General features: G+C 44.2%; 1 protein-coding gene across 1 annotated transcript; it reads right to left on the bottom strand.

The window, feature by feature from the left end:
- Nucleotides 1-4,507: 4,507 nt before the first annotated feature.
- Nucleotides 4,508-8,701, bottom strand: LOC149178913 (uncharacterized). Its single transcript, XM_089422283.1, has one exon. The coding sequence runs from the start codon at nucleotides 8,699-8,701 to the stop codon at nucleotides 4,508-4,510; it is 4,194 nt and encodes a 1,397-aa protein (XP_089278409.1).
- Nucleotides 8,702-12,969: the final 4,268 nt, after the last annotated feature.

Genomic DNA, 12,969 nt, shown 5'->3' with positions numbered 1-12,969 from the left:
CACTTTGTAACACAAAATTGATCATACATCATCATTCTGCAACCACACAGCTACTTACTCGGCCTACTCACCTAACATTTTTTCTTCTTTTGATTCAGGTGCACTTAGACTTGCAGACCCAGCTTTACAATTTTTCTTTTGAATGTTTCCTATCTAAATCTACACTTATTTCTGCCAGGGCCCAGATTAAGCAGTTGTGTCCCTTTGATTCTCTACCTATCTACAAATTTGCCAAGATTAAACTGTTTGGACAGATGCATTCTCTATATTCTAAAACAAGAAATTGAAACCTAGGGAGACCAAGATTAAACTGTTTGGACCTCCCTTTAAAAAACTCTTCAAAACTGGAACAACTCATCAAAATTAGAATACAGCAGTGGCATTTGGACTAGCACAGTTCATGGCTTTCTTCTTTGGTCTCTTCTGGAAATATGGAACACTGCAGCTTGCAAAGTATGACATATTTGGCCTATAAAAATGTCAATCATGAAAAATGAACACCTGTTGCAACATGAGGCTAACAGTAGCTCCACTTGGGGATGACTTTTCCTTGTGAAAAGCCAAGAACAGCAGGTCAGACTGCCTTGATCTTCTATGGTTGTTGTAGACTGGGAACATTTGTTCTGGTTGCTAAGAATGTAAAACATTGAACTATGAACAACCTCCTCCTCAACTGAATTACTGTGAACTGTGAAGCATCGCCTGCTTTCTTCTGCGTGCTTGATAATTATGTACAATGCTGCTGGAGCACTGCCTTTTAAATCATGGGTCGAAATTGATGTATTTTCCTTGTTTCTTGCTTTGGGCAAGTATGCTGATATGAACTGAAAATATTCCTCTGTTTCGATACTTTTGACTGCACACAGTTCTTTTCTACCATGAATTGCTTGTAGTGTGATATTTCTCTTCTTCCTGTTTTGCTGAAGTTAGAGTAGAGACCGAGCCTTTAAAACTGGAATACTTGCATCGGTTGTATCTTCACAAAATTTACTGCTTCTCCTTAAACAATCGGCCTGCTTATAAATAAAAAAAGAGTGTTGATACATACAAATAAGACCATACAAAAGATATATACAGGGCTGCATTGTTTCCTTTAAAAGGGATCATGGTAATGTTTCAGCATACGGTCATTGACAGGGCCTTCTTCAGCAATGTCGTCCTCTATAGATCCGAGAAAATAAATGCTATTTCCGTGAACAGCAGAGACAACAAATGGCACTTTCCATAAAAAATCAAACTTGGGATGTTTGCCCTTGTCTTCTCTTCTTGAGTCCCACCTTAGAACTTTGTCACCAATACTGAAATCCTCAGCCTTAGCTCTCTTATCAAACATCTTTTTAAGCTTTTCTTGCAGGATTTGAGCTCTGTCGTAAACTTGTTCTCTGGTTTGCTGAAGACAAATGGTCTGATTGATTCTTCTTTGAATGTCATTTGGTTCAGCCTGAATCTCCTGTAATAGCTTGATAGTAGGAATGCCCAGGGATGAAGGAAACCTGGCCTCCATGCCATATACTAGCTCATAAGGACTCATCCCAATGGATCTCTTGCTCGAAAGTCTGTCTGCCCATAGGGCATTTACCAGCTTTTTGTGCAAATTCTTCTTGTTTTCTTCTAGCACTTTCTTTGTGATGTTGATGAGGCTTTTGTTAGATGATTCGGCCAAGCCATTACCTTGAGGGTAATAGGCTGTAGAGTGGCCCAAGGTAATATGAAATCTGTGGCAGAAATTGATCATCTTTTTGGACTTAAAGGCAGCGGCATTGTCAGTGATGATTTTCTAAGGGCATCCAAATCTAGAAAGGATATTGCACTCAAGGAATTGGATAATGATGGTGTCATTGGCCTGCCTACAGGGGATGGCTTCAACCCACTTGGTGAAATAGTCAGTGGCTGTTAGGATCCATTTGTGCTGGCCTGAGGAAGAGGGATGGATTTCTCCAATGAAGTCAAGACCCCATTGTTGAAAAGGTTTTTCTGTTGAGATAGGTTTAAGGGGTAGGGGTAACAACTTTCTCTTGCCCTCAAAGATTTGGCATTTGTGACATGACATGGAAAACTTCTTTACATCTGCAAAAAGAGAGGGCCAATAGAAACCAGCCCTTAGAATTTTATCAGTAGTGGACTTTCAATATAGATTTCCTCCACAGTCACCTGCATGGAATTCTTTCATGACATTGTTAGTTTCATTCATGGTTAAACAATTAAGCAATATACTTTCATGATTTCTCCAAAATAATGCACCATCTATAACACAAAACTTTAAAGCCTTCATTTTCAAAAATCTTTTCTTGGTCCTGGACAATCCTGGGGGAGCACACAGGTTTAACAATACAAAGCAAATATCAGTGTACCAAGGGCATTGCAGAAATATTTCACTGATCTGTGGAGTCGCCAGCTCCGGTTCATTTTCCAGTTGGTTAATGTCTAAGGGTTGAAATTTTGTTTCGGACATCAGTTTAGCTAAACCTTGTCCCTTTATCAGCTTGGTTGGTTTTATTTCTATGTCATATTCAAGGATGTTTGCAATCCACTTGCCTCTTTTGCCTTCTAATCCCTCTTGGGTTAATATGTCTTTTACAACGGCGTGTGGAACATAGGCAATCACGTGTGAATACAAAATGTACACTCTGAAATCCTTGATGGCCTTAACAAGTGCGTAGGCCTGTTTTTCCATTATTGGGTACTTCAAAGGGGCGTCTCTTAAGGCTCGGCTGAAAAAAGCGATTGGCTTTTCAGCTCCTTGTTCATCCTTTTGCAAAAGGAGAGCGACTATTGTGTGATTAGATGCAAACGAAAATATGATAAAATCTTTGTCAAACTGTGGGCTGGTGAGGACAGGGGTTTGTATTAAGGCTGATTTGATATTCTCAAATGCTTGCTTGGTTTCAAGAGACCATTTTACCTTGGCATGTTTCTTTAACATGTTGCTTAACAATCTTATCAGTTCAGCTAGATTTGGGATAAATCTTCTTAAGAAGTTGATCTTTCCAAGGAATGCTTGCAGCTCTTTTATGTTTCTTGGATATGAAATTTGGAGGATGGCTTGGATTCTTTCAGGGTCAATTCTAATCCCATCTTTTGATATGATGTGGCCAAGTAATTTGCCTTCTTCAAGGCCAAAGAGAGACTTCTTTTTTTTTTTTTCTTTTTTTTCTGAATGCGACTAATTCTATTATCATACAAAACAGAGATACAAAATAGAGTACAATGGGCAAGGCTAAGAAGTTTTTCCTATCAGCCCTTGCCTTGCCCTGCTTTCAGTTCCAAAATTGAGAAGATTCAAAATTGGAATTTGTTGCTTGACCACTGCCGACACATTTACATAACAGATGATAACTGAATAGACATCAGGGCCATGGACTAACCCGGACAAAGACAAACAAACACCTGGACCATTACATCCGACACATGAACAATTACATCCGACACCTGAACCATTACAGCCGACACATTGACAGAGATAGAGCCTCCGCTTGGCAGAGTTATACATCAAAATCCCAAGAAAAATAGCAGAGATTACCGGGAGCGAGTTCATTCATCATCAGTGGTCTAGGGCGCCTCTTCAATTCGGCACCCGAAACGGAGAGAATCCTCGGAGTCTGAGAGCTGGATGACCGCGTCAGGGCTTCCTTCTTGTGCTGGCCTGCTTGGACCAGCAAGCGTTGAACCAGCAAGCGTTGAAGGGCCGGCAGCCGGGTCGCAATTTGAAGCTGGGCGCGCTAGATCCGGTCCAAGTTCACGTCCAGGGGCCAACCAACCAGTTCCAGCCTCAACCGGAAGGCACGCAATAGGTGAATCCTCTCTGCTGGAGCGCTGCCCATCCGGCAAAGGCTCTGCCTCCATGTTCTGTGTAACGCCAGGCTCAATCATTATAGAAACAACCAGTGTAGAATTAACTTGAGGGCAGGGGAGCCGATACCTAAGCATTGGGAGCTCCATCTGTCCTTCTTCAGAATTTGGGCTTCTGCCATCATGCCCACCCTCCTCCTCATTGCTGCCCTGGAATCTCTGAGGCAGCGACGTTACTTCGATAGAGGAGGAGGGCGAATTGTAATCATGCTGCTGCGGGAGGGCCCTGCCTCTGGTTCCCCCTCATCGGCTGCCCATCCGCGGCCTTTCCCTCGGCATTGCTGAACTTCTCCCTCTATGAAAACCAACACAAGCACCCTGAGCTCCTACCGCTACGAAAACCAACACAATCACCGCACTGATGCAGGTGGTGCTCCTTCCAGACCCAGAAACCAGCGGAACGCACCTCAAATCCTTACTCCCATTTCCGTCGGAGCGGAGCAGGGCCTCACCACAATGATCGCTCATATCCCTCTGCAAATCGAGCCCTCTCTGCTTTAAACACTCTGCTGCGTCGAACGCCATCCTCCTCCCTCGAGCCGAGAAGACAGGCATTAATGCCTTCGTCCGTCTGCTTTCAAGCGGATTAATATCCCGCTACGCGTGGTACCACCTGACGTCGTAGGCCTGCCACCTGCCCACGTGATGGCTCATGCCATTACCACGTCTCCAATGCACCCGCATCCGGGATGGTGAAATCCTTCTGCGCCAGAGAGATGCAGTCATTGTTAAGCTTGTCATCTTCTGAGGTATCCAGTGATCCTGCAAAGTAAAGAATGCACTGGGATGCACCTTGGTTGGCTAATCTATCAGCCACCTTGTTCGCTGTTCTTCTTACGTGCTTGAAGGTTAAACTTTGGGGAGTTTGTAGCTTTTCCTCCAGAGATTCCAGCCTGCTTAGTAATCTCCAGCTCGTGGCGACCTTGACCGCTGGCGTACCTGCCTGAATTCTTTGGGCAGCATTGATAAGGATTAAGGAGTCTCCCTCTACTTCTAAAGGGAAGTAGTTATTCTGTTCTGCAAGGCATAAGCCCCTCCATAATCCTTCTAATTCAGCTACATTATTGGTGTCTTTGCCCAGCGAGCCATAGAAAATCTGCATTATTTCCCCTGAGTGATTTCGGAAAAGTCCTCCATAACCCGCGAGCCCCGGATTACCTTTGGCTGCCCCATCAAAGTTTAACTTGTAGGTAGCATAAGCTGGAGGGGACCAGCTGGAAGGAGAGGCGCTGCTGTTAGAGGATCGGGTGCTTTCTTTCCGTATTGCTGAGAGGTTTATGTTCCATGCCTTCAGAATCCTGCATTCCAATGGGGATTCTGGCATATCTGCATCTGACCAGGATTTGAGGGCAAGAGTTTCTTGCAGTTGTTTGTTTAGGATTAGCCATAAGGCTTCAATGGACCGGGAAGAATTGTTGAAAATTCTATGGTTTCTTTCCTTCCAAAGAGTCCAGTATATGAATCCTGGTAAGAGGCTCCACAGAGAGTTGAGAAGCTGACTCTTGAAGGGGGATTTGACCCAATTCCTTAAGTTCTCGGTTATGTCTTCTGTCCTGGCTTCTAATCTAATGTTACAGCTTTCAACTTTCCTCCATATTTGCTCAGCTAGCGGACAGGTTTCCATGAGATGTCCGATTGTCTCAGAGTGAATGTTACAATTCGGGCATCTTGATGGCCCTACGAATCCGCGCTTTACCAGGTTGTCCCATGTGAGTATTCTTCTTTTGCTGAGCAGCCATAAGAAAGTGGAGATTTTGGGCCAAATTCCTGGTTGCCAAATCTTTTCCCAGATTTGGTCCTTGTTGAGCTGATTTCCAGTGTATCTGAGCTGGTGGGCTTCTTTGGTGGTGAATGTACCTTTAGGCTTATGGCCCCATCTGAGGCGATCCTGTAGAGTGGAGTATCGAATTCTTCTGAATGATAATTCTTGATCTATGTCCTCATATGATTCTCCTAGCCAATCGCGCTGCCAGAGACTGGCCTTCTGCCAGGTTCTGAAGTCGGTGCTTGCTGAAGGTTGCCAAAATTGATTGACATGAGTAAGGTGTGCTTGCTGCATCTGCTCTTGCCAGAGAGGCTTGTGAAAAACTGTGGCGAGCCTGGGGAGCTGCTGCCACGAGTCCTCCCAAAATCTTGCTGTAGTACCTGAGTGTATCTCCCAGAAACTATGTTCTTGAATGAATTTGCTGTGAGGTTTGGCTGCGTTCCATATAGGTGATCCCTGAGTAGTGGAGTTGATTCGGATTAAATCATTCCATTGACTGCCGGGTGCATATTTGGCTTGCCATAGTTTGGCCCATGGTGCGTTGGGCTTAGTGATCCAATTCCACCACATTCGAGCTCCCATATTATTGTTGCTCTGTATAGGGTCTCGTAGGCCCAGGCCCCCATCAGACTTGGGTTTGCAGACATCTTGCCAATTTACAAGCGCCCATTTTCTGTTCAGGCCAGAAGACCCCCAGAGGAAGTTACGCTGCAGATTGCGAATAGATTTGAGAACCCATTTAGGGGCGGCCAACAGTGAAAAGAGGTACAATGGCATGGCTTGAAGGACCGATTTGATCAGGACAAGCCTGCTGGCAATATTGAGAGCTCGGAAAGTCCAAAGGGAGAGTTTGGATTCAAGCTTATCTAGAAGAGTCTGCCAGGAGGAATGCTTGATAGCTGCAGCAGCCAGGGGAGCCCCTAAGTAGGTCGACGGAAGCTTGGAAATAGTGAATTGCAATATTCGGGCTATGTTCCTTTGAGTGGAGGGGGGGGGGGTATTAAAGAAATAGAGCTGAGATTTCGACGCATTGATGGAGGTACCTGAGGCTTTGGAAAAAATAGAGAGCAAGGATTTAAAGACAGAGGCTTCTTGCGAGGAAGGGTGGCCAAATAGCATGGTATCGTCAACAAATTGTTGGTGGGATTGGGGTGGAAGGCCATGAACAGAGATGCCTTTGAGCATTTGAGATGAGACGGCTGCCTTTAGCAATCTACCTAGCCCTTCTGCCATAAGAACAAAGAGGAAAGGCGACAAGGGGTCCCCTTGTCTTATGCCTCTAGAAGGCCGAAAAGGATGAGAAGGAGAACCATTTAACAGAACAGAAAAGCTTGGAGAGGAGATCAAATTGGTGATCCATCTTGTCCAAGTGTGACTGAAGCCAAAAGCTATAAGCATTTTTTGTATATAGTTCCAACTGAGCTTGTCAAATGCTTTGGATAAATCTAGTTTTAGAAGCATACCTGGCTTTTTTAGAATCTTGAGTGAATGAATCACCTCATTTGATAAGACGATGCCATCCATGATCTGCCGCCCTTCAACATAACCTGTTTGTTCCGGCGAAATGAGTAAGGGTAGAAGTGGTTTGAGCCGATTTGCGATGACCTTGGAGATAAGCTTGTATATGACGTTGCATAAAGCGATGGGTCTATAGCTTTCAGGCTTGCTTGGTTCAGCACATTTGGGAACTAGTGCGATAAAGGTAGTATTGAGGGCTGGAAGAATCCAATGCATGCTTCTTGATTCTTCCACCAGTTCCCAGACCTCTTCTTTGATTAACTCCCAGAATTCATGGTAGAAATTGGCGGTGAAACCGTCTGGCCCAGGGGCTTTGCCATCCTTGAGCTGGTTCATCGCTTCTTCAATTTCTTTTAGGGATGTGGGCTGAAGCAATTTGTTGTTGTGCTCATCAGTTATTATTCTAGGAATATGCTGAGTGATGGCTCTAATTTCTGCGTCCCTGTTTCCTTCTGGCTCTTTAAGGATGTCTTGAAAATAATTTGTTAATTCCTTTTCCATGTCTTCGTGGGCTTCGACTCGCTCTCCTTGTTGGTTGTTGATGAAGGTGATGTTGTTATGCATGCGCCTTTGGATAGCTGTTCTGTGAAAAAATTTTGTGTTCTTTTCTCCCTCTTTTAGCCAGCTGATTCGAGATTTCTGTCGCCAGAGTATTTCTTCTTGCTTTCTCCGTTCTTCTAATCGATGCCAGAGGATTTGCTCTTGTTGGGACTGTTCCTCCGTTCGGCCTTCTTTGATGATGTCTTGCTGTAGTGCTTCCATTTGCTTTTCCAACCTTTGCCGATTCTCCTGAATGTTGCCAAATTGTGTTTTGTTCCAATTCTTGAGTACTTGCTTTAGGTTTTTCAATTTTTGCTGGAATTGAAACATTTTGGCTCCTTCTGGTGGCCTGTAGGACTTCCATGCCTCTTCTACTATCTGCCTGAACTTTGTGTTTGTAAGCCAAAATGCTTCAAAGCGGAAAGGCCTATTGCATCTTGTGCCGGGCCTAGACCATTGAAGCATGATGGGCCAGTGGTCCGAACCTCCGTGGGGAAAAATTGATGCATTGAAGTCTCCTCCTAGATGGATTGCATTGTCTGAGAGGAGGAACCTGTCCAGCCTAGAGGCAATATGATTGGCACCGCTGCGCTTGTTAGTCCATGTAAAAATCCCATTGGTGGTTGGAATATCCATTAAGTGGTTGTCCTGTATAAAATCTCTGAGTCCTTTGCTATCATTTTCTAATCTTGTTCTTCCCCCTGTCTTCTCCTCCAGTGACTGAATGATGTTGAAATCTCCTCCACTAATCCAGAGCGGGAACTGTCTGTGCTCATTTAAACTGGAGATCGTGTTTAACAGATCTAATTTCTGCTGAATGCTTTGCGGAAAGTATACATTGGAAAGGTGCCCGTGGATATTTGTTCCTATGAGATGAAAGGAAGCTTGAATGAGGAAATGGGTGGCATGGAAGTCGTAAAGATTGAGGATCTGTGGATTCCATAGAATGGCTAATCCACCCGAAGCCCCTGAAGCATCTACTGACATTGAGCTGCTACCAGCCCAAATCTTGTTTCGTGCTTTGTCCATGGCAATTGTGCTGCTTTTGGTTTCTTGAAGAAAAACTATAGAAGGTTTTTCTTGTTGAATCAAGTTCTTGATCATCCTAATTTTTGAGGGGCTGTTGAGTCCTCTCACATTCCAGGAGATAAGCTTCATGGTAAATGGGTTGTAGGTTTGTAGTACTTGGTCAGCTTAGGGAATCTCCCTGATTCCATAAGCAGTTCCCCCACTGCAATGGTCCTCTGCAGATCAGTTTTGCGTCCCCTCTTCTTGGTTTCTTTGAGATTCTTTTTTATATCCCATGGACTTCCTCCCTGTATGCCTAGATGTTTATTGTGTTGTACCTTGGCTAGGACTCCTTCCAGCCGATCTATTTGCCAGGGAGGAATAGTATTGTATTCCTTTTGCTTGCAGGCAGTTTCAAGTTTTAAGATGTCTATTCCTTCTAGGATAATGTTCTCCGGATCTTGTTCCATGTTGCTAGGAGTATTTTGTTCATCTTCCTCTGTGGTGTTCTGTAAGCTTAGCGCTAATGCTGCATCCATATCCATGTCGGAGGCCAGTTGCTTAGGATCTAATATTGATTTCCCTTTGCCAGCGGATGGGTCACTGGGATCTGAAGCTGCCTTTGGAATGTCTTCAGAAGGTGAGAGGGGAGATTGGACAGAGCTGAGATTAACTGAATGCTTGTGGGTTTGGGGATTAAGGGATGAAGAGGGCTGAGAGACAGAGTCCAAAGGCTCCCCACTGGGAGGTTCTTGGTTGGCTAGAGGCGAAAACTTGTTCCGAGAGTCTAATCTGGTAGAGATTTCAGGGGCTGCCTGATTTTTCTTGGTATGCCTGCGGCGGTTGGGGATTATGGTGAAGCCTTCTGAATCAGTCAGGGTTTCAGAGGGAAAGGCTTTGGATTGCTGATTAAGAGGGCAATCCCTGAACAGGTGCCCATGCGCATGGCACTTACGGCAGCGAAAAGGGATGTGTTCATAATCAAGAGTTTGGTCCCATTCGAAATCTTCGTGAAAGAGACTTACCGTGTCTGCCAGAGTCTTGGCGAGGTGCATCTTGACGCAGATCCGTGCATAGGATGTGTATTTGCGCTTCTTTGTTTCCTCAGCGACTTTGATGAAGGTCCCCAGTCTGTTTCCAATGTCTGCAAGCGTTTCTTCCTTCCAGTATTCCACAGGGAGCCCGTACATTCTGATCCATACTGGAGCCCAACTGAAATCTTCTTTATCAGGGTTAAATCGTGGCTTCCATTCTGTGAGGTACAGTCCTGATGAGTTGAAGAAGTATGGGCCACCCTCAAATACCTTGGTTTTGTCCTCCAGACAGTTAAATATGGCTGTGAAGAAGCCTTTTGGACCCAGTTGCAGTGTAACTTGTCCCTTGGGTTTCCACTTTGATTCGATCCAGCCATTCAGGGCTCGTTCTGTCGGCCAGAAGCCCAGAAATTTGCCGATCAGGGCATGGTCCTGCATGTACTGTATTTCTCCATTGATTCGATGACTGGGCAGTTCTATCCTGATGCGTTCTGTCGACTTTGGAATGCATGTAGCCGAGGTCGCCTTTGGCTGTGACGAAGAGGCGTTTTGGCGCTTTTCATTTTCTGGGTCTGTGGCTGCAGTCTGATCTGCATGGATCTCCTTGTCACTGGTCTTCTGTCCTTCTTGCTCTGTTTCACGATTTGTGTCAGGAGGAGTCAGCGGAGTTTTGTTCGTTTTCTCACCGGCGGTAGAGGCATTCGAAGGAGGGGGGGCAGAGCCCGCCCCTCCTGCTGGCGGTGCCATGGAATGCCTTCAGCAGTGAACTAGCGACTTAGCGTGCTCTGTCAGGTACGAGCAGGTTGTAGGGTTCAGAAATGGCGGCAGGTGCACAGGCATCCGTAGGGTTGCAGAGCGTCTCCTAGGGTTGCAGCCAAAGAGAGACTTTTTGGAGTTCAAGGAAATGCCATATTTCCTACATGTCATGAATATTTGCCTAAGATTCTTGAGGTGCTCTTCATTAGATTTGGAAAATGGGGTCAAGTCATCAAGATAGACAACTAGGAAGTCATGTATTTCTTTGGCAAAAGCAATATCCATTGCTCTTTGAAAGGTGGCACCAGCGTTTTTAAGTCCGAATGGCATCTTCACATACTTAAATGTTCCCCACGGTGTGGTGAAGGCTGTTTTGTCTTGGTCATCCGGGTGAACAAGTATTTGGTTGAAACCTGAAAAGCCATCTAGCAAGGAGATTCTAGATGACCCCACTACCCTTTGTAGGATGTGGTCCATTTTGGGCAAAGGATAGTGGTCTTTTAAGGAAACTTGATTTAAATTTCTGAGATCTACACATAGTCTGATCTCACCTGTCTTTTTTCTTGTAGGAACAAGATTGGACACCCATTCAGAAAATCTGATAGGTGCTATGATGCCTGCTTCAAACATCCTCTTTACTTCCTTCTCAATCGGGGGAAGAAGCATAGGGTTAATTCTTCTAAGTTTCTACTTGAAGGGTTTCTGGTTGGGTTTTAAGGGGATTGTGTGTTGGATCACCGAGGTGTCATAGGATTTCAAATCTTCATAACTCCAAGAAAATACATCTTGGAATTCTTTGAATAAGTCAATGTACTTGGGCTTTTGATCAGGTGGAAAATTTTTGGACAGTTTGATCATTTTGGGATTCTCTTTTGTCCCAATGTTGTGTTCTTCTATATCAGTGTTAATGGGTTGTAATTTTGGCTTTCTAGGCACATCATTAGCGTCAAACATGTCTTCTAAAGGGGTGAGGCCAGCAGGCAGAAAATTATCCTTTAAGTCAATGATCTTTGCCTCTGTTTTGTCTATTTCCTCCAAGTGCATTTGTTTCAGCTGTTCTATGTTTTCTTTGTCAAAAATAGTTGGTTTCAGGATTTGCTTTGCTGTTGCAACGGTCATAGTTTGCTGATTTTCATTTGTTTTCTGTTCTGGATTTGTCATAGCATCTGTATCAATGTTAATATTTAAAAATTCATGCTCAAGGGTAAGGAAATTATTAATCTGGACGTCATTTTCGAACACTTGCCAATCTCTGATGTTATTTGGGACAGTGGGCCTATGTTTTATTTCAGCTGTGAAGTGGTGATTTGGGTCAAAAGGAAGCTTGCATGTGCTTGCAAAGGTGGCTAGGCTGTGTCCATGAATGTTATGTTCTCTTGAAATTTTGTCAAGCTTGAATTCAGTGAACGCCTTGAGTATATTAGTGGCAGCAGTCCTATAGGCTCTCATTCTATTGTCATTGGTTACAAAATTTCCTTTCATCTGTTGTATGATTAAGTCAGAGTCTCCTAAAATAGATACCTTTATAGCTCCTAGAGATTTGAGCAGTTTAAGGCCTAGCAGCAGAGCCTCGTACTCGGCCATGTTATTTGTGCATTTGAAATTTAGTCTGTAGGCATGACCTACTGCATGATTGTTATGTGTATTATGAATCCAGACACCTGCCCCTGCTCCTAAATTGTTGACAGAGCCATCAAACTCTAAATACCATGTGATTTCCTGCTTGTGGTTGATGCCTAAAGTGTCAGTCAACTTAGGATTGAGCAGATTTGCGTTTTCTGTTCGGGGAAGTTCTTCTTGCATGTTGGTTGCATTGACTGTTGTGACAGTTTCGTCAGTGTGTGCAGCCGATTCTTCATTGATCTGCGCTTGTTGTTCCAGAGCCAAAGGCTCATCACCAGTTGGAGAATTTGTGTCATCATTAAACAAAATAAAGGAATCCATATCAGAATGGATTGAATAAATGGGAAAATTTTCAGGCTTGCTCTCACTACTCACCACATATTTCATCAGCATTTCTCTGTACAGTCTCTTTGGTTGCCCAAAGACTGAAATGGTGGCATAGGAGAGGTCTAGTTGAAGGGATCCTTGGAGCTTTTCTCCCCATGATCTTGACAGGAGCATACCGTACTTTGGTGGGATGTCGGCCACCACCACATCCATGAGGATGGTCTTGTTGGGATATTGGACTAAGGAGACACACAGGTCTTTGATGAGGCCTAAACATTTCACTTGACTTGAGTCAAATGAGTATAAATCTTTGTAAGGTCTTGTAACATCAAGATTCAGTTTTTCCATAACTGCTTTGGGCATAAGATTGTGAGATGCCCCTGAGTCAAACGTAGCATTGTGTAAGACTTTGTCATGTATGTGCAAGCTGATATAAAAGGGAGGAATAGGTCCATGTGTTGACTTTCCATTGACTTCTGGACCAAACAGCAGTTCAGGGGAATCATCCAAAACATTTACATCGTCCTTAACCTCTGGCATTTGAAGTGA

This window comes from Pinus tabuliformis, chromosome 4_1, assembly GCF_031772625.1.
Source record: "Pinus tabuliformis cultivar Carrire ecotype Pingquan chromosome 4_1, CPIR1, whole genome shotgun sequence".
Taxonomy (NCBI): Eukaryota; Viridiplantae; Streptophyta; class Pinopsida; order Pinales; family Pinaceae; genus Pinus; species Pinus tabuliformis.
This window is presented reverse-complemented; position numbering and strand designations above follow the sequence as displayed.